The sequence below is a fragment of the Paralichthys olivaceus genome, chromosome 15, assembly GCF_024713975.1.
Source record: "Paralichthys olivaceus isolate ysfri-2021 chromosome 15, ASM2471397v2, whole genome shotgun sequence".
In the NCBI taxonomy this organism is placed as follows: Eukaryota; Metazoa; Chordata; class Actinopteri; order Pleuronectiformes; family Paralichthyidae; genus Paralichthys; species Paralichthys olivaceus.
The window spans coordinates 4870211-4893341 of NC_091107.1; the positions used below are offsets into that span (position 1 = coordinate 4870211).

At 41.4% G+C, this 23131-nt stretch overlaps 1 protein-coding gene across 5 annotated transcripts in view; it reads right to left on the reverse strand.

Annotated features, from left to right (window-relative positions):
* The window catches only part of LOC109635891 (glutamate receptor 4), a 104839-nt gene that overhangs the window by 76890 nt on the left and 4818 nt on the right, over positions 1–23131 (reverse strand). For 2 of the 5 annotated variants that reach the window (XM_020097368.2, XM_020097367.2), the window contains exons 1-2: positions 21429–21849; positions 16459–16617 (exon numbers count right to left, since the gene is read on the reverse strand). In XM_020097368.2, coding sequence (XP_019952927.1) covers positions 16459–16617; positions 21429–21567 — 298 coding nt within the window. In that variant the 5' untranslated portion in view covers positions 21568–21849. Of the gene's footprint in view, positions 1–16458; positions 16618–21428; positions 21852–23131 lie in introns of those variants that run through there. The other 3 variants (XM_020097364.2, XM_020097365.2, XM_020097366.2) reach the window with 3 other exon arrangements.

Here is a 23131-nt window from a genome sequence, read left to right on the forward strand (position 1 = left end):
TCAGAACAGGTAAATCCTTCAAGTTATAACCCAAATTAAATTTATGAACCTGAATATGAGCGGAATGTCTGAAGTGTTTTTTATATATCAAGCCTTGGAAGCTGTCAGATGTCCCACCTGTAACCATTATAAGGATGATAACTTTAAATCTTTCCAATAAAACTTCATAATAAGCATAAAATGTAATGTTTATAGACACAGCTTCTCCTGCATCAATGCACACATGGTCAGCGTTTAGAAAACCTGCCTGGTCGCAGTCGGCCCTCCTCGCTCCGTCCTCCGATGATGTTAAAATGTTTGGGGCTGATGTCGGGTTGATTTTAAGGCTGGCTGGATTTTAAACTGATAAACTGTCAGAGAGAAAAGATTTCTGCCATTTCTTTTTTTTTTTTTTCACTTCGAGCCACATTAGTAAACAAGCCCCAGCACACGGCACGAGGAGTGTAGTGTTTTTCATATTTAATATCTGCACTGAGGCCTGAAAGTGGTAGACGCAGCCAAGAGAGATGGTTTACTATTAAAAAATCTGAATCCAGCTGCAGCGACGTTTTTTCACACAAGCATCGTGAAATTTTAAAATCTTAGTGTTGCAAAACAGAAGTGTTTCTCCTCTTGCTGTCTCCGACAGATGCCAACAACAAATATGAATTTTGCAAACAACTGCACTCAGCAGGATTATAGTAACGTTCAGACCTGGTTTCTGCACATGTTGTTTTTCTTCCACTCGGACCTCAGCTACACTTTGTCCAGATGAAACAATTTCAGCCATTTTCTTTCTTCCTTTCATAATTTTGTCTTGCGTCATTTTCTTTCTGACTTTAGCAATTTCCTTCCTTCCCTCCCTCCCTTTGTTTTATTACTTTCTCTTATCATTTCCTTATTTCACTTTCTTTCTTTCACCATTATGTTTTTTCCTTCCTTCCCTCTTTCAACAGTTCCTTCCTTCCATCACTTCCTTTCTGTTTTTCTTCCTTCCTTCCTTCCTTCCTTCTCATAACTTTTTTCCTTCTTTCATTCATTCTTTCCTTCATTTCTTCCTTCCTTCCATCACTTTCTTACTTTCTTTCATCATGTCCTTCCTTCCTCTCTATCTTACACCCTTTCTCCAATTCCTTCTTCTTTCATCATTCTCTTTCTTTCTTTCGCCATTATCTTTCTTCTCTTCTTTCTTTCTTTGTTTCCTTTCTGTCTTTCTTCCTGCAGTGATTTGCATTTTCATTTATCCCCAATAACACAACAAATCACTGTCAAACGTGCTTTTCCTTTCTCCCACCCACTCCTTCTCCTCTCCCTCCCTCCCCTTCATTCTTCCTCTCATCTCCTCTTTTCACCTCCATCCTGCTTTGTTTCTCCTGCTGACTCAAACATCTCATTGGTCCCAGCCATGCAGTGTCATGTGGAAATATATCTGGAGGAGAGGATAGGAGGGGTTTAAGATCCCCAGTCAGGATTCAAGGGCAGTTCATTATCACAAGATGAGTGGGGCAAAGGGGGGAGGTTGGATGTGTGGTGGGCTGCAGGACCTCAGTTCAATAATGTGAGTTTTGATTTGACTGAGCGGAAGTGAGGAGCTGGGAAATGTCAAGGGCGCCGCATAAACAAGCCGATTCCCTGCTCGCTCTTCAAATCCACTGCAAGCTGTCTCAGAAAATAAGCCCTGACGTCAGCTGTGTGAATGTGCATCTGTGTGCACAGAGAGAGAGAGAAGGAGGCATCAGTATTGTATAACCCACAGCAACATTACTGCAGGAGGAAAAAATGCTATGGGGTAAAACGCTCGCAGCTATTACGAATGATTCTCCTGCTTCTATCACTAATGCTACTGCTATTATAACAAAGGCAGGTTTTACTCATATGACGCTCATTAAAGCACGTGACTGGCAGTTTCTCTTTTGTTAAAACAGATAGATTTTTTCCTTCATCGATGGACTTAAGTCTGAGTGAAATGGGGGAGAAAAGCAGGGAAGATGGGCAGCAAAGGTCTGAGTCGAACCTGCAGCCGCAGGACTACACGTATGTAGACAATCATTCATTTAAACATAACCTACATTACAATAAATGCAAAATAAAGTGGACTGTCTCAGCTACTGTACATGAAGCAGAGTTTTACCTCTTTAACACCAGAGATAGTGGTTATATGCAGGTTTTTTAATAAGGGAAAAACCAGCGAAATAAGTTGATTGACTCCTTTCCCGTTCGCAGTAGCGGAGTTTGCATATTGGACGACACGTTGTTCCAAAGACAAACAAACAAACATACTTGGCTATTAATGCGCCAACACCCAGGAGTCCAATGCATGTTAAAACATTGTGCCAAAAAAGTGTGTAGACTGCCAAAGTGAAGAATAAAAAGAAATGACTGCGTTGGTCTGGGTGCCATGTTCACATCACTGCCTATCGGAGCCGGAGCTGATAGAAGAACCTGTGTCTGCTGCAGTCATTTGACCAGGGAGTGAACACGGTCTATATCCATTCCCGCTGCAGACAAAAGACAAATGTTAGTGGGTTTTTTGACCAGTTGAAAATTAGCTTGTGTGAATAACATGAGGAAAACATCATGCAACTGTGAAGGACATGCACTTGATGCAGTCTCTTACAAAATCCTGTTTTTCTTTTTAAAACATTCTGGCCAGAGCAACAATTGTGGTTTGAGTTAACCACTGGACACGCTCTGAGTCACAATTCAATTAATTTCATTTTCTTTTTTTTTATTTTCATATTTAACCGAGACAACAATCCTCCCTTCGCCCCCATTTCATCCGCAGCGTGAAGGACATTCATGGATGCTTCCCGTTACGAATCTACATTACAGCTTTCATAAATCTCATCTTTCAACATTGTTTGTTTTGTGTTTGTTGGTTTTCAAGGTGAGGATGTTTTACAAGAGGACATTAACTTCAAAGATGACGGCTAAGTGGTTTGGTTGGAAAATGTCTGTCGATAAATAACAGCACAACAGCCTCTTCTCTGAGTTTGACAGTTTCTATAAAACCTCAATGCAAATGATGTACATATGAAGACGTACATCATTGATATGACAGTGGTAACCATGGAAACTTTGGATGTGCTAACCTCAAACCCTTGTGCATTTGTCTGTTGAATCACTTTTGATTGTTGGCAATTAAAGGTAACAAGTGGTTTGATGAGTAGCTCATCTTCACAATCACCAGGATGTTTGTGTGACGAGCAGCGGGTTATGTAACTTCATTGTGTAAATGCTTATTTTACAATTTGACATTTTTTAGGCGATGCTCATGGCGGCGTCACCATGAGCATCCCGAGCTGAATCACACTCATCAACCCCATCGTTTGAGAGTTATTAAGCTTCTATACACGGCAGCAAAAACTGAAAACACCAAACTTCCCAGAATCAGCTATCCCCCCCACCCCCCCATGACCAGCCTGGTGTGATAAAAGTGCAATAATTGGCCAATCATGCTGCAATCACAGCCTCTTCTCTGTTAGCCTGCTGGAGAGAGTCGAAATAGTTAGGCCACACAACAGCACACACACACACACACACGCGCATTGATAACTAGTAATGATACCCTCTAATAATAGTTCCATCATTAGACGAAGCAGTAGTAGCACAGGGTGAAAGGTCATCTGCATGTTTGTGTGTAAGTGTGGTAATTGCGGAGGTGGGGAGCCATATTTCATCATTTATTGTACGTCTGCCTTTAGAGACGTCGCTGATTGATGTATCTGCAGAACTGTGTCCGTTCTCTAACACCACTAAACCCTAGATGTTAGGAGTAAAAAGCTTCTAGCACAATGATCTATGTGAAGTTTTACTTAAGTTGTTTTGTTCGTATCATTGTATCAAACGGACTCACACTCGCAAACCAGATTTTTTGTGCACATTTCCGCTTAAATCTGTCTTTTGTCTGCAGTGAGAATGGACACGATCAGCAGACTGAGGCTCGGAGTTTTTATTGGCTCAGATTGGCAGCGACAAATTCTTTTGGAAATATTGTACAAAGTAGGAAAGTTGAATTTTAGTTTTGAAAATTGATTTTTTTTAAAAACCTAATGTTTTCTGTTATTGTGGAACGAGGGCGACTGTGATCCGACTGTCACTTTCTGCCTTTACAGCGTTTACAAATGCTGCCTCACTGAAGTGTGAATGTGTGAACACTGAGTTACAGGCTACAGTGGGAATGTGTGACGGCTGACAATGGATGTGCAAAACATATCTGTGGAATAATTTAACACCGAAAAATGACTGAGGAGAAATGATGACACGACAAGGAAAAGGACAAGGAAAGTTTGGCCGGGAAAAGACGACTGAGGAAACTGACGTGAGGCAGGACAGAGCAGACACATGCTCTTCAATCAAGGTGTCTATCAAAACTACTAAAGCTCAATTTGTATTTTATGTTTTGATCGGAGCTGAATCTTTCCTGATGATTTTTTAAAAATGACGTAGTAAAAACATCAGCTCCAGATTGAGCGACACCATCTGGCTCGTCGCCATCGTTATGGAGGAGGCGGGGTCAAAGGTGAAAAGGTCGTAGCCGTGTGCCAGAGGGAAGTCAGGGTCCTTCCCCTCCCGGGGCCACTCACTGGGAGTTTGACCCTCTGACCTCGAACTAATGAAACTAGTAGCTAATGAACACGGTCCTCGAAGGGTTTCTCCATCAGAGCTCCTCAATTCTCACTGGAAACATAACGGCCACTAAAAACAGACCTGCTCATCGTATAGACACACCCACTCATTATACCTGCAGGCGTGTTATTCGTTTGTGTTCACGCTCTTCAAGGCAGCACATAGGGTCCTGACATCAGGCTGATGATGCTGAATTATCTCATTATCTGGGAGAAAGAACTGCGAAGACATCAGTTTTCACTGTGTGTTTCACAGCTGCTATGATTAAAGCAAGTTCATGTAGAGCTCGTGAAACAAAGAGGAGAATACAGCTGGAATCATACTTGCTGGAAAATAATCATTTTTTTTAGAAATAGGATGGATTTCACTGGCCGAACAATCCTGCACACAACTTTTTATAATAAAACAATTTAAAATAGGTTCCTCATAATCTACATTTCATCATGTTTCATTTAAGTTAATTCAAATTAACTTGATTCATACGGCACATTTAAAACAACCACAAAGTGCTGGACAATACAAACCAAGAAGAGAAGTAAACGAAAAATGGCACCGAGTCCCCTAATGAAACCATCAATCTGCTAAATCAAGATTTGTATTTGGATCACCATCAACATATCTGTCTCCTAATTCTGCCTGACTTTCTTCATAAAGATTAATTCAATATTCGTGCAGGGAAATAGGTAAAAATGCTGCTAAAACAAACAAAAAGGATTGAGGTAAAAACAAAACCTCCTCAGTGAAGGTAATCAGGTGAACGACGACAAAAAGCCTTTAACAAAACATCAGTTTAACCTTAAATATGAAATACATTAGGGGGTCCAAGCTATTTAACATTTTAAAAAAAGGAACCTTATATCAAATCCTATGAGATCCTGACTCTCTACATTGAGGAAAATGTTGAAACCCCCTCCCTCACAATGTTCAGGAAAGATATTCCTGAATCCAGCATCTTAATTTAATGCCTTCGTCCCTGACCCATGTTTATGAGCAACACGCTCAGTTACGTCAGTCACAGTAAAGCTGCAGCAGAAAAACTCCTGGATGAACCGAAATGAAAAATATTTGATTTATTTCTTCTGAATTCAACTCGTCGTTCCTTCTTTCAAAAGTTTCACTGTGTGAATTTAAAACTATATAAAAATCTTTTCAGAATAAGACAAAGACATAAATGAAGAAGTTAAGAGACTGCTTACATTTATTTTCATCGATCTGAAGGATCGCAGCGCTGCAGCTACTTCCTGTGGTTTAGTCATGCGTGCAGTACGTATGCGTGTGAGCTGTAACAGCATCCTGCAGCATGTGAGAACGACTCCCCTGGCCAGAGCCTGTTCCTGTTAAAACCCATCTGTGAATTCACAGGACTTATTCGCTGCGATCCGAGAGCAGACCTGCTGTTATTTCCCTCGGTCTATTTAAATATTCCGGGCATCTCCGTCTCGCAGAGCAATTCTCCTCAATCCGTCAGGGTTTCATTAGCGTTAATGTTGCATGAACAATGTTGATATTAGCAGATGACTGATACGGTGGTTTGAAGGTCGTAGCTTTGCACAGAAGAAGATTTTGAACCGTTTTATGTGCAAATGTTTGTTGGTTTTTACATTTTTGTGTGAAAAACTAAGAGTTTGTACAGCGGAGTCCCACAAACAGACAAACCATGTGGACCAAATCAGTTAAGACTATGTAATAAAATCAAACTGTAGCATATGCATTATATCAGGTGAGCACTATTCCACGAGTCCATCCATGTTTCTGCTCAACTTATTAACCTGAATCCACTGGAAGGTGGTTTATATATTTAGGATTTCATTGAAGAATTCCATAATATTTTTATGTGACCTACTGACCTTTCTTCTGGAACCATCTTCAGGTCAAAGTGAGATGTGATTTCATTGATGTACTTGAAAAAAACCCCACCAGGAACACAATAACAAAGATTTAAAAATATATATAAAATTTGTGTCGTTGAAATTAAAGAGTTAGTGGTTATACAATAAAACTGATATTCCACAATCCAAAAGAGTAAAGAAGTTCAAAATGCTAACATCAGACAAACAACATAGACAAGGAAATAACAATGAGTATAAAATAATATAGTAAGAGTTGGTGCGTGTTAGCTTATGTGTTAGTGTTTGTGCATGTGACGGAATCTGCACGCACACGTGTGTAAATGTATACACATGCATACAAGTACGACAGAAATACGGTCAGTTCAGATCCTTCACTTTTCACTCTGGACTCAAGAACCATCATGAGCAGACTGCTGCTGATCTCTCTCAGCTCATTCCTACTCCCCAGAGGATGAACCGTTTCCATTGGGAAACAGTTTCCTCCGGCGCCACCATCAGGACAAAATTTAAATCATGCATCACAGGAAGGTTCTGAACTCATGACAAACCTAAGCTGCCTCAACTGCTTGTGATACGATCCAATAACTTTGATAGCATCCTCAGGTTAGAAGGCAGCGTGTCCGACATATTCATAATGTAATTTATAATGACATTCACACGCATGTCACACTGGGATTGATCTGGAATGTGAAGGTGAGGACGGATCCAGGGTTTGAGCCGTTTGGAATGAGCTGTTTGTTTGATGCTGTAGCAGACCTCCGTAATAATCAGATAGATAAACAATAGGTGCAACACTGTGAATCTACATATGAGCCCTGTTAACGCTGCATCGCTCCACCTTTGAGAGTGGCCCCTCAGTAAGCCTGTACAAACACTTGATTTCTGTCAAGGTCGGTGGACACATTCATAAAGGTGTTTATTCCCAGCACCATCCAGCCCTTCTGTTTTAGTCTCAGCCATTAGGGTAATGACACCGATCGATAAATTAAAGAACAACATTATCCAAGGAGAGCAAGTGAGACTTTTTGACCATTAAAAACGACAGTGTACTTCACCTTACCATGATTTTTGCTTGACTAATTAGGTTTTATGTGAGCTTTTAATGTCCAGGGAATCACCAGCAGGCATAAACTCTTTGCAGGTGCCGGCTAAAAATTAACTGCACAAAAAGAAGCTGCCGTCCTCGGACTCTACACGGATGTGGACAAACAGTCTTCCTCAGGTGAAGTTTTATTACAAAGAGAAAATGGCTAAAAAGAAACACTAGACGTCTAAAATTTGAAAAAGAAATAATTAAATCTTAGTTTGGAGAAAATCCATCAGAACCTGCTCGTATCCTGAAATAGATTTTTAATTGAGCAGGAAGGTGGCGAGGCAGCTTCACAGCCCTGATGGCGTCTAAATGCCAATACTTCCCTACAAATGACCGAGGACGTTACAATGGCAGCGGCTGAAGTGTTTCACTGCTGCCTTCCGACACTTTAGCTGTTTTTCATTGGGTTCTAAATATAAAGGGCGAGTGTTAGACAATTTACAAACACATCCTGAGCGTGTGCCGCAAAATGACTTTGTGTTCCAGGAGCGGCTTCTTCAGTCAACAGGAGGTTTTATGATGTTTCCACATTAATCCTCTGGTTGAGTTCAGAGAGGATGATATTTATCAGGAGCCTCTTTTAATGAACGCTGATAAACATGAGCAATATTTTCTTCCCAACAAGGATAAATATCAGCCAAAGGTTTTTATGTGTCCCACCCTTGAAGGCAAGAAATGAGCCCTTCGCAATTATCTCCATTTATATATATATATTTATATACATGGTTCATCATAAAAACATTTGGAGTTTGTGATTCACAAGAACCTTCTGCTGATGTGAAGCATCGCACAAGACGTCCAAACAAGAACTGATTTGCACGAAGTTGGAAATGGTTAGAAAGTGGGGAAGAGGAGAGGTAGGAAGAACATGGTGGAGGTTTTCTGTGGTTAAAAGAAGACAGAACTGAGGCTGATGCTCCACAGATGAGTGGAAACAGTTTAATAAATAAAACAGCATCTGAAGAATCACTTTCACTTTCAACACTGCACAGATTCTCATTAATTAGTCTGTGGCGGCCTGTCATCGTCTAATTTGTCTCGCCACAGAATCATAATGATGTGAAATTTTTTACACTTCTGATAATAACAGTCTTTTATTTTGGTGTTTTGGTGCCGTTGCTTGTGTGCAGCGCTCTTTGGTCCTTGCAACATCTGTCGGACTGGGCATCAGTAATCATTATATGTCTACCATCATTATCATTACTATTATTATTTATTGCCCTCCAGAATATAATGAGTAGGAAAAACTGTTTCTTACAAGTTCTCTCTGAAGTCTCTCTTGACCTGTGCGACCTCCACTGACACACATGCACCGTTCAGGAGGGAGGAGGGGCTGGGAGGTAAAGAGTCGTGGATAAAATCGGCTTATTAATTATATTTGAGGTTCTGTACTTGGACACTTAGGCATCACTTCTCTGCTACAGATAATATTTCTGCTTTCATTTCAGATCTGTTTGTTAGGTGCATCACAAACACTAAAACATGAAAACTACAGTAAACGTCGTTTGATTGTGGAAGTGAGAATCCAAAAGGACTCATTCAAACATTAAATACATGTGGATACTTTAGAATTAACTCTAAGATGTTAACTTATCTTATTATTATCACAGTAGATTAATATGTCTAATGATATGTTGCTTATCTCTGGTTCCTCTGGTAGAAAACAGGCAGTTACTCTGACAGGTGCCACCTCTGCAGCCTGTGAAGGACGTGAGGACTGAGCCGTGTCTCTGACTGCAGAGTCGACTCTTTTGTTGGACGTCCTTGCATTTTGCCTGCAACACACACGGTGATGCAGAGGGCACTTTTCATCACAACTTCTTGACTAAGCTTAACCTCCTCTGACTAACGTGGTGCCATCACACACAGTCCAGGGACGAGTCACCAGTGAAAAGGAGAAAGAAAGAAAAGTCGTCTCACCTTGTGAGGACATGAAAACAGCTCAGACTCTGATCCACAGGAGCAGGGTTACTCACATCTTACATTTTTTTACCTTTCACCCCCATAAAGAATCCCCTCTTGTAAAAAAGAGGCAGTTATTCTCCTCACATCTCCTCACCCCTCCATCCTCCATCTTCCTCCCTGCTCCGCCACATTAATCTCTCATTAGCGTCCCCCTCCCCCTCTTCCTCCCCATCCCTTTTTCTCCCAACACCAGCCATTACACACACATACACGAATAAGTGCATCGCCAAAAAAGGCCTGTACATATATTCCCTTACCGCTTCAGAAGAAGAATCCTCAGACAAATGAGGGGCACGGGCAGCCATTTAAAGGGCAGCACTACAGAGCAAAGAGCCCCTCTGAATGGAGGCAGAGATAATAGACTTAAATAGGACTAACATGCAGCACAGCAAGATTATTCGCGTGCGTGCCCGCAGACACACACACACACAGGCAAAAAACACAAATCTGAGAGCTTTGTCGTACTCAAGGACGGACGAGGAAAGGAAGGCGTTTGTTCACGTGTGAGCTGCAGCGAGAAACGCGGCGTCTCCTATGCGGCATGAGTGCATATAAGAGCACAGGCTGCTCGCTATCTGGATCTGGAGTGAGTCAGAGTGCCAAGCTGAATATAAATGACTCAATGCAGATTAAGGTGTCACAGTTTCAATGAAGGCGAAGGCAGGGACGGCACGTAGGAGGTCAAATTAACCCCCTCCACCCCCCACGCTTCTTTTTCAACCTTTGTCTGGCTGCATGGTTAAGAGGTTACCATGAAACTGAGAAATAAGGATCAGCTGGATGAATGAACCGCAGATGAAAAGCGAACACACAAGTAGACACACCACTGAGAAATCTGCTGCTACGGCACATCGATCCGTTTTCCATTTATTTTCTACATCATAGTGTTGAGTCTGCTTAAATGTTCATCTAATCTAGAGTTTATAATGAAAGCAAAGGAGATCTGATACTCGTGTTCCTGCAAACTCTGGACCTTGATTACACACGATGATCTAAAACCCTTTCTCCATCACTCAGAGGTGATTTAATTCAAAATCCTATTTCCAACTCAAAAAAATATGCTCACATTTAATTCCCAGTTCATTTATTAAACCATCTCCACACCGCTTCCAAACTCATGGAGGTAATATACATGACTTTTGGTCGATCTCATTTTGGCTTTTCAGATTAAAAAACACTGAAATATTCGGCACGTTCGCTGCAGGTCATTGGTTCAAATGCTCTTAAACTAGAAGCAGAGCACAAACCTCCACCAAGGTTCTCCAGTCCCTTACATTCAATCAGGCTGCAGCGGTTTAACTATAGACCCTAATATAAATAAAACGAAAACACAACCAGATATATTAAACTTCTAATAATTTCTGTAACATATCTTAACTTTTTTTAATTCTGTAAAATAAACATTTTCTTTTCCACACAAAAACATCAACACATAATAATCCGTCTGTGAAAAGGTCGACTCGGCTGATTATTGACAACAAAGAGTTCAGTTCTACTTGGTGTCACATGAGTGAGACTTTTACATTATCATCATACTGTGATATTTCATTACTTTGTGTTGTACTCTGTTGTACTGTGTAAATACTAAACAATGTAAATAACCAGAAAGGTAATGTTTTGGTGTAAAAGTCTGTCGTCATCATTTGAAGGTTGAAACCAACATGCGGCTCTATTTTATGTCTTTGTGTGTGTTTTATGAAATATGCCGAAGAACCAGCCTGCAGGTCACCTCCCACGGATTCATGTTCAGCTCAGCGGCGTTAATGAAACGTCACGAAAACGTCCCTCTCAGTAAAATCCAGAGGAGTAACTCAACGTGTCAACAAGAAACAGGACTTCTCCTTTCTGTTGTTCTCCTCATTCTCCTTTCACTTCAATGTGAGAACAGATAATTCCTGTGGACTCTAGTTGAGGTAAAACAACCTCAGGATATTACTTTGGTACCATGGTTACAATTCCTCTATTTTCCACTTGTCCCTTTGTCTTTTATGTTTTACAGTCATAATGAACTCCACCCTCATACACAGGTTATTGTCAGAGGCTCTCGTTGACTTTCAGAGTTCACAGAGGACGAATCCTCACATCTGAAGAACTAATGTTTGAGAAATTTAAACACACACACACACACAGGCTCACTGAATGTCCTGAACATAACCAGCAATGGCACCTTGACAGCCAGGCAGAGATCCATGAAATCATCATCACCACGTTGGCTCATATAATAAACCAGACGGTCTGTCACTTTGGCTTTTTACTGCAAACGTGACACACAGGGGATTTTCTTGCTTATTATCAATTTACAAAAAGAAATGCTGAACGAAAAGGTTGAAACCTGCAAACAATCTGCACACAGGATTTATTATGAGCTCGCTGCAACAACAAAAAAAAGTCAGCGTCAGTTAAATTAAATGCAAGTGAAGGGTCATTCAGAGGTGATACGAGGCAACGTTGAAACACATCACTTCCCACAAGTGACGTTCCTCCTCCGGCCACATCTGGAAAAGTGTGTCGCTGATGACCTCGTTCAAAACACAGCAAATCAAATCTGATCATCTGTGTCTCAGACGTCGTTTTAACAGATGTACAAGAACAAATCTTGCTTCTCTTCTGTGGCAAGAACCAGAAATAAGACACAAGAAATTTACCTTTTTACATTAACTCCATACATCTTATCAGAATTAGTCAGAAACAAACAACAATTCACTTGTTATGTTTTCCTTCAGATGGACACACAGTCAGGTTAGTCTGCTCCACTGGTCCCTACAGAAGATATAGATATCTGAGAAAAATCACAGACTCACAAATGTGTTGTTTTGAAATGTATTTTTCAAGGTTCAGTAACTCAGAGCAGCGTGCGGATGCAATAAAAATCATAATCGGGCTTGAGTCGGGTTTGGTCACATTGGCTCTGCATCATTTTTTACACTTCATGCCTGTAATCTGCAAGAAACATTGGGCTCCGATTGGGTTCACAAAAAAACAAAAAAAACACAAAAGCTGCGGAATAATGCACATGTGCTTCTCCGGTGAGAATCTACTGCAGCAGGTCAGTGTAAATTACTAGTGGGCGTGTTCATCTTGATGAAGGAACATGTCCGACAGTGTGTCATGGATTATTGACGTGTTTTCATTAGTTACTGGAGAGTACATCGGGTCGTCAGGCGTCGGAGACACAGCTAATGATTCACTGTTAGTTGTTTTCTTTTCCTGTCATTTGAGTTTAATGAAAACCTGTGTATTTACAGTCTCAGGTCGTCTGACTTCAGTCCCTGTAATCAGAGAGAATATCCAGATTTTCATGCTTTTCAATTAGTTTTTATTGTTTATACTAAATCTGATGATTTTATGACTCATTTGTTTTAATTGCTCCCTCTTGGAGAACTTTGTTATATGGAGTCCACATGTTAATTAACATGGAATCAATACAATATAAATCATTATCTTTTAAAGCCACATATCTACAATTGGAAATGACATGGTGACCTTTTATACTAATGTCAAAGTTACTCTGGAAGACACTTGTTTTATACTTAAACATGTTTAATGCATTAACAAATCTTGTTTTGTGAAAGACATGTAATCCTCATGCGTCTCCACTAATACAAGCTTGAAAACCACCACTGGGAAACAGACTAGCAAATGTGTTGACCAGTGTTAATGGCAATTACACCAATGTGTCATCTTTTAATTGATACTGACGTAAAAACTACAGACTGGGACTTTCAGAGGTGAGATAACCAACGAGATAATTTCTATTAGTAGTAACACCACTAACCTTCCTCTGTGAATAATTAACAGCTACACAGTTAATCAAAAAAGAGTGCTGCAGATTTATCACAGGGTCCGGGTCCAAAAAATGATTATGACTGACAAAGGGAACATACAACACCATTTGTCCCCGTCCTCCCTGCAATTATTCCCATCAGCTTCCCCGACAGAGGCACGGCGAGTCGCTGAATGGCCTAATCTCTTTTTACAAATGAGCTCCGTCTCTCATCTCCCTTTCCCCAAATGTATACTCTGCCCTTAAACGTCACATGGCAACACCGCCAATTCATAAGCATTATCTCAGGGCCTTTGATAACGCGGCGAAGCAGGAACCGAGAAGGAAAAAACACAAAAGACACAGGGAAATGTAAAAACTGGGGAGGGAGTGAGGGGGTGAAAACAAGCGATGTGCTTCGATCTCAGATTTCCCGCTGGCCCTGAGCTATCAGAGCCATTGATTGGCTCATGTAATTCTGCTCTGATTTGGCTCGGCCAATCAATGGGCTGCAGTCTCGCTTCCTGTGACTGTGCAGCCATTAGACTAGAGGTGAAAAATCCCATAGTTCCTTCTGTTCCTGGAAATATACAGTTTAGACACGGCCACGACTACAGGGCGACGCTCTTCTTATAGCTAACCGCCGTTTCCTGTCTCACCTCCTCATCTCCGGGTCGGTTTTGAGGTGGAGTGACCTCGTTGGTAAAATATATAAAACGATATTTACATTCTACAACTTTCACTCTACCAGAGTCTTCACTTATGAGCAAATTGATATTTTTGAATACCTCATTAAAAAAAATACTCTAACATTAAATACTAGCACATTGATATAAGGTTACTTCCAAATAATTGGATGTACTGTGTATTTAAGTATTTCTAAACTAGGACCACATTAATATTGATGCTCTCTCCTGCAGTCCACCTATAATATAAACATCAGAATCAGAATCGGAGATACTTTATTAATCCCCGGAGGGAAATTCAAATGTCACAGTACATACATGTACATATATATACTGCAACTGTTTTGAATGCTCATCTTACATTCTCTCCTTGTGCTCATAACCTACTTTTCTATTTTCCCGCTGCATTATTCTATCTGCTGCTGGCACCACTCATTTCCCCACAGAGATCAATGCAGCTTCATCTACGGTAACTTCATCTTGGAGGTCGTTTATAACTGAGAGCTCGCAGATACGTCAGTTTTGCTTTTTAAAGCATTTAGAGCTGAACGCTTATGTTTCAAATCTTTCAAGGTGTCTCCACTCTATCAACTGGAGAATGCTGTAAGAAAAAAAACGAAAGACTATCTTTGTGTGTGATGGTACGTCATAAAGAATTGCAAGAGCTGTGATTCAAGAAATTGTAAGACAGCTTGAAAGAAATACTACAACAATCAAACAGAAGATATGTGTTTAAGCGGTAACTCCGAGGAAAAGACGCTAAGTGAGGTAAAAGTGACAAATTCATACTCAAATCAAAGGATACAGACAGAACACAGGTCACTAAAGGATGGATCTGGACCCATAACGGATAATATTTCAATATATATTCCAATGAATCAGAACGCTGTTTAGACCTGTTCTCTACCTGCACCTCTCTGAATTTGAATGTTACATTAAAAACCTCTTGAAATTGAAGGTCAAGGACAAATTTAAGGAGGGAAATTGGCGAAATTAAAATGCAAGACTTTTTGAAACACTTACTCTCCTCATCTGATCACAAAATGAGAAAATGTCCCAGTCTGTCTCTGTTGACATCACACACACACGCACACACACACATACACACACACATACATACACACACACACACACACACCCTCCATTACCAAACAAACACAACAGCACTTCATTCTCTGCTTAATTTAGCCATTGATTTTTCTAACACCAGATCACACTAGAGATAGCAGAAGACATCAGGCTGCAGTGTTTTATGGTCTTTGAAGAAGCCCCCACCCCCCTGCTTGCTCACACACACACACACACACACACACACACACACACACACACACACACATACACAAACACACACAGACATACACACACACAAACACTACCATTAGGAGTTTTAACCACGGCAATGTGTGGGATTGTTGCCTGTGTGTGTTCATGTATGAGTGTGTGCAGTTGCCGTGCCCTTCAGTGTGTGCAGCTTTGCTCAGATCAGATGTAAACCAGCTCACAGACACAGATGTACTGACGCATCACACACACACACACACACACACAGAAAAACACTTATATGCATGTAGAATATGTTCATGGTTCACACACACACTGAACGAGACATTAACATGCAACTGATAAATGAATCATTCCCGTTACCACTCGTGTTGATAACACTGTACCTTAACATCATAATCACTACGACCTGAGAGCAAAGCAACGTCTAACTCCAACATGGGAAGATACACGAGGAGTCTGATCATCAGACAAATGTTCATTATAATCCTTCACTGCAGAAAAACTGTATTTACAGCTGAGGTGAAGACAAGAAGTTAAAGTCGAAGCAGGAAGTACGACAATAATTTGACTAGGTGTTAATGCACAACCCACCTGACTCTATTGTAATAATTACAGTATACACTTAGATGGTTGTATGGGTTTGACGGGTTTGACGTTAAAGGACTGAGATTAATCCCATACCTGTGTGTCCAAAAATGAAGTCAGGATGTGGTTAACCTAGCTTAGCATAAAGGCAGAAAGCAAAGGGAAACTTGTCGTTTTTTCTCTCATTAGAGAACTGAACTTTTACTCTTCAGTCTCTGCAGCACCCGTCTCCACCACAGACTGATTAATGTTGTGGGAGACACAGCGCACCTTCATAAAAAAACGACCACTTCTGGTTTTAAAGTAAGTTGCAGGGTGTAACTTGTGGCTGTTGCACTTGCTGAATGTGCCTTTAAGACAAACTGTGTTGCCTCGTTATGAGAGGAGCAACGAAATCAGGCCGAGCTTTTCATTTTCCTCACGTTACTTAAGTAGTGTACCTTGGTGAGAGTGGTGGATGGTTTCATTCAGGCACACAGAGCCGTCCACCCAGGCACGGTAAGGTTGAAGTGGAGTTAATTAAATGACAAATTTTACCAGTCCCAGGAATTCTCTAAACTGCATCAACCAGGACACATGAACCCAAACCATTACAAACACAAAGACAACACGTGATGGACTTACAGGCGTTGGTGACGGCGAAGCTGTTGGCCGTCTCGATGTTGTCCACGTGAGGCACCAGGTTGAACGGGGCTTCCGAGGCGTTCGGGCTGGTGTTGTGCAGGAAGATCGCCAGACGAAAGGCGGTGTACTCCTGATCAGTGTTTCTGATGAACAGACCACCTGAGCAGAGGAGAAACACAGGTCTGATAAGAAGCCTGAAGGAGTGGGGAGGAGGAAGAGACCACCTCTCTCTCTTTCTCTCTCTCGTCCACAGGTTTAACAAGCACAGAGCCCGAAAACCACAGAAGCATTCTGGAAATGTGAGATTGAGAGGTTATGGGACAACACACACACTCCAGGGTTAAACAGATTCACTGATTGTTCACTCTGAATGTGATGCGTTCATTTATTTTATGCAATAATTATATAAATAGAGGTATTATTGTTATTAGTATCACTTTCCTTTAAAATGCATAGTTCTACCATAGACTGTATGTAAAGATTGACGACATGACAGTGAAATCAAAGCATCTCGACTGCCTGCTAGTAGTTGGCTGGTGTAGTGTGTGTGACGGCATCCCAAGTGTAACTATGAAATCACTAAAACAACACTGTCCCTTTTTGTGAGAATGCTCCATGTCAGGTCTTTGGGACACACAAACGCAAAACTGACACTCTCGTTACCTGCTTCATTCATTTCATTGTCGAGTTATTAATCATCCCTGTATGTTTGAATATCGTCATCATGAGAATGAAACTCATCACAAGTGTGATTCTTATACATCATCCGCAGGGGGAGGATTTCAAACTTCACATCACAGACAAATGTAACTGCTCCCCCTCTGCTGCCGAGCAGCTGGAGCCTCCCTGAGGTCCTGACTGGAGAGAACAACTGAACCACAGACGCTCTCTGTCACTACCTGTAAAACAGAGACTGGAAATTACAGTGAGTGTTCGCTCATATGGATCATATAAGCTTCACTGTATCATCACTTGAAATGAAAGTAGGTATAAGGACACGTGTGAGCAAACGCTGAGATCCAGATATAAAATATATCAGTTTGGTCACAGATATTTCAGAATATAAGATGAGAGGAGAATATTTACAAGAATTATTAATGTAGGCCTTAATATTTCTTGTAATGGTCAAATTTGGGCAGATAATAATATGGAAAGATTATAATTTGGTAAAAACATTGACTGTAAGTAACAACAAACGCCTCTCCACTATCCAGAAACGAAGCCAAAACGAATGCTGCCATCTTGCACCAGTGACGTCATATTTGAGTTTGCAATCACGGGATGGAGCCGTGAAAGACACGAGTCATTCTCAACTGTTGATTATGGCGTTTGTAAAGCATCAAATAACTGATTAAAACCACACTTAAGATGAGCACTTGAACAAACAACAAAAACATGTCCTTTGGCTTTTTAGTTAGGTTAGGTCCCATCTGCCAACATGGAGGAGGCAGGGTTTTAGACCTAAACTACAAAATATTATATATAAAAACATTTCTTAACATTTGACCAGTTATTTGAACCAGGTGTATTTATTTGTTTTTGAAATATGCCCATTTTTCTCTGCTGTCACTCTCTGGTGCCACAACACTAAACCATGTTTTTGGTTGAACGTAATGAAACTTCAGGGATAAATCCTATGATTGTTTTTCTCTGGGGCCAAGTTAGAGTCCACAGCAGCAGGTCCACTTTCAGAAGGTTAAAAATATAACTTGGTAAAGGATGCACTTTGTTTTAAGTTGCTATGGTCACAGAGTGACTTCCAGATACAAGTGACTGGACAATATATGGAATGTAATGAAAGTCCACTATTGTTCTGGTAAATCACTTTTCCAATATTCTGCTGCTGTCAGTTCAGTATTAATGTTACAATAAAGCATCTCATAGCTTTCTCAGCACCACTAGGCCTTGTGAAGGGTAAAGTATGTTTAACATGCAAATCACCTTGGTCTCATCTTAATGCAGGAAGGTGAATAACTCCAGTATCAAGAGTTTCATACACGACCGTGCTCTTGGTTTCTTTTTTTTCTTTTCTTGTTCGTACATCTGGACCGAGCTGTTCTTGGTGGTGGAAATGTCAGAGGGGTTTGAAGTTGGAAGCAGTTTGCTTCACATTTCAAAATCTAACTGGAGGCTACAGTTCTTGGGATGAGACTGTAAATGTCATTCAAAGTAAAATGCCAGTGTGTTCTTTTCATGCCTGACCTCTTTAAAAAGGTAGACTTCAGAATATTTTACTCTTTCATGAAACACAAACCCACGTCCACGGCTCTAATAAATATAATTTTGAGTGTGATGGTTAAATGTCCCACTGACTCACACTTGCTAAATGCTCACAGGAAGTGTTAAAGAAAGGCGTGAACAGTTTGTACATGTTGGCTCCCACTCAGGAGGGATGCCCTCTGCACATTTCAGATTTATTTAATTTATTTTCACTGCTGATGACAAGAAGATTTACTGGAAACAAAATGATGCCATATGGGTTTGACTAAAACAAGCGTCTGGTGTGGATGGAGCGGATGTATTTGGCCTCGGTAAGTCACCAGTTTAGCTGATTCCAAAATTCATCCCAACATGGGGTAAAAGTTTATATTCAAACTGTTCAGACATTAAAGCATCTGAGAAACAGCGTGTGGAAGAAGTTTTGGTTCTACGACAACATGTATGTGGCCTCACCAATTAGCAGCAGTGGTGTTCGAGCCCATCTGCCTGCGTGCAAAGACAAACTTAATTCTAATACTGAAGCCACACGTAGAGCTAACAGTCTCCTTGAATTCAATAAAGCTGCACCAAATTTCACACTCAGAGATATCAGCCGTCTTAATGAGCTTAATTTTTTCATCAAGATCCATGAATTATTCTCTGGAAAATGTGTAAAGATGTAAACGTGAAGGCCCTGTCTGTTAAAGAAAGGGATGCAAATTCCTGGATCTGCATTTTGTCAGGCCACTCAAAAATTGAATGGGCAAACAACAATGAAAACATAAGCTTCTTGGCAGAGGTAAAAGAGAACTACAAGTCAGTTTAATTAAGCTTCCTCACACTAAAATTAAAACATTTTATTAGGGCAGTTAAGACTTAATTTATGTGTGTGCTACTTTTTTTTTTTTTTTGTCAAATCGGTAAATTATTAAATTTTTTCAGCCCAAAGACGCAATAATCAGTCAAAATGTCCTCACTCCACAAGGTCAAACAGTCAAACTGGTCCTCACAAAGATACAAGTACACACACATACACACAAAGCCTGTGCAGCTATCCTTATTAGGACTTTGCATTGACTTCCATTCATTGTGCACAGCCTAACTTAACCCTAACCTAACCTTCATTACCATTTCATACCGAAGCCAAACCTTAACCCAACCATAATTCAACTGTTACACTCAAAGCTCAAAAATGACATCATGCCTCTTTGGGACTGAGCTTTGGTTCCCATGAGGTTTACTGCTCCTGACAAGGTCGGTACATGTTCACATGTATGTGAGGAGTTAATCTGAGGCAGACTAGTTTGCTGTGACTGTTTGTGTTCTTGTTTTTCGTGTTGCACGCTCGTCCGCACAGCAAATTTCCCAGTGATAATCAGTGTGGATTTTTCATCCATAATTATTCGAAACAAACAGAGTGTTGACTGCAGAGATGTTTTCACAGAGTGGCTGCTGCTCCCAACTGTAAATGTAAAGTGTTAAATGAGGTCCGATGGGTTCGGGACACACTGGCACAGTGCGGATTTCTACCCTCAGAGGTCAGCATGTGACGACACAGTAAGTGGATCAATGTTTGGCTGTCAGGCAACAATCCTGTTAGCCCAACAATAATGAGACGTGGTTATAATTATAATAAAATGAATGAGGCAGCTGTATTTGAAATGGCAGTGAGCTAAATTGCTTCCACACCAGTTTTTCTTTTTTTAACGTCCGACACGATGGCACAGCAGTTGCACACATGTACTTTTAAATCCCCACCCAGCAGCTCAAGTGTCTTCAGTTCCGGGGGTGCTGTTCTGTAATGGACCCTGACCTCTGACCCCCCTGGAGGGACTGGGGGGGGGGGGGGATTCAAGTATCACGTTGATATAACAGGACAAGGGGAATCATTTGAACAGCTTGTCATTTTTCATCAGCCTGACCCGATTCTGATGTGCCTCAGCTCCGCTTTACATGAGCCGGGGGTGAACGCAGTGGAGGGTGAACCCACCAAAAAGTCCAGATTTCATCCCAGAATAAAGAATGAGACGTTTGATTATTTTTACAGGGGAAAGCATGAATGGCTGCTTCTGTCATCATTGATTTTTGTTAGGGGGGGGGAATGGATGCAGGGGGCTGTGATGATCAACAACTGGAGGTCACAGTTTGCTCCTGTTTTCATTCCCTGCCCTTAAATCAAGCCAATGTGCCTCCTCCAGCAGTGAAACCACCCATCTATCCATCAGCTTGATCCCTTCCAATGACAAACACTGCGAAGTTGTTGGATGGAAACGTGAAGGTGTTTTTAAAAAAAGAGGAGAGGGATGGAGAGAGTGTGCAGATGTGGAAGAAGAAGAAGAACAGGAGGAAACTGATGCTGCTGTGTAAGGCCTGTGGGACCGTGCATGGCAGAGGTTTGTTGCAGAGCCAGGACCTGGGTCTGTGAGAGTGTGAGTCAATGCAAAGGCAGCCTGCACAGGGAATACACACACACACACACACACAGACACACACACACACACACACACACACACACCGCTGCTCTGATCTGCTGCAGTGGCGGATTGCACTGGGATACACTCTCCAGCCTGCAGATACAAAGCGCATAAGGCACGTGTGTGTACATGCATGCATGTGTGCATGTGTGTGTCAGACACGCACATCCTGCGTGAATGTGATTGTCAGCAGGAGAAAGACAAACAGAAATTAGCAGTGTCCACTTTGAGTACAGTGCCGGGGACACAGGACGTCCACAGCCCCGCTCACATGATCCATTGACGGCTCACACTCACCGATCTGAACGCTGCTCGGGAAAGCTCCCATCGTCAGCCCCCACAAGCCCGAGAACATCAACACAAACCAGTCGCCAGAAGAAATCCTCATTTTGTTTCGGTTATAAACTGATGAGAGACATCGAGGAGCAGGTTTCATTAACACGCCCGGGGCAAAAGCAACATCACGGGGTCGGAGGAAGAATAAAAAAAACACAAAAACACAAAGAGGTGGAAAGAAATATTTGTATGTGTCCGTTAAATATCCATGTCTGCTCCTCCGGTGGCTTTTTCCTCTCTCTCCTGGATGTTTCCCCTCCTGCAGAGCCGCGCGTTTCGGTGCCGTCAAAGCTGCGTCCGTCCGTCCGGCGCTGGAGGTTTTTGCGCACACCACCACCAAGATGATGAGGGGAGTGGGGGGGTGGTGGTGGTGGTGGTGGTGGGTTGTGGAGTGGAGGGAGAGAGGGAGAAGGGGGGGGGGGGGGTGCATTAGCCAGCGGCGGCCAGTGCGTCTGGATGCGGCTCAACTCGCATCACAGCCACAACCACACATGCGCCTTTCTTTTTTTTTTTTTTTGCTCTTTACGCGACCCGGGCAGCAGCAGGCAGGAGGGGCGTCAGCGCGTCCGTCCGCCCGGAGCCGAGTCCCCGCAGCTCGGTCCACACCAAAACTTCCACATGTGAGAAAACGCGGAGGTGACGGATATATTTTATATATCTCTTATTTGCAGTGTGTTTAAACGCTTCTTCAGAACGAAGAGCAGAGAAACTGCACCGACTGACAGAATTAAAATGATCTTTTCATCATTAACAACATCAGTACACGTAGAAGTTTATTCTCATTATAGCAACCTGACACAGATTACAGCAGGGGCGCTTCCAGAGGCAGAGCCAAGGGGGGCTCTGGCCCCAGATGAAACCTGATCGGCACCTGAACTTCCTCTGTCCTGTCAGTAATCTTTTTTTTTTTAAAGTAAACTAGTGACTCCTCTAAAAATATGACGTCATGTTATGAATTCCTATTTTTCAAGTTTTCAGTTCACAATGTGCTTAATTCCAATGACTTCAATGTGCATCCTACTGAATCAGTAATTGTGAATGGATGTTGGACATATAATTGGCTCCTCTGTGTAAATTGTGGCCCCTGATTTGAAAAATCTTAACTCCGCCAGTGGCTTAAAAAGATCATGAGATAATTGTTGTGTTTTTTGAGCTCTTTATTTATCAAAAATATTAAAATATATAATCAATCAAGCCTGAATAACTTAACTTGTCCTGAACTACTTCTATCTGGTATTAAGAGGAAAATCGTGTGGTTAGTTCTGTCCTGAATTCTGATAAAATGAAAATAAAAAAGTGTGTTTATGTTGATTGTGTTTAAAAATGTTACAAAAACAAACCTAAATAGTTTTGAGAATATTTCAGCGTTCTGATTTTCATTATTGTGACTTTTGTGCTGTTAGAAAATAAAGTGGGAATGAAGCTGAAACATGAAACCTTCATGTTTTGTGCCTTATTGGTTTCTAATGACAAAACGTTCCCCTCTCTCCAAAGCTCCGTGGAATAACAATGGATAATTTGAGTCAGTGGAATCGCTTCTCAGAAATTTCAAAGAAAAAAAGTCATTTAGACCTTTTGCTTGGATCCTCGGCAGAGAAATGAAAAGCAGTGTTAATGAGACATTAAGGAAGTGTGAGCGTGTCTCCCTGATGTGATGCAGTTAA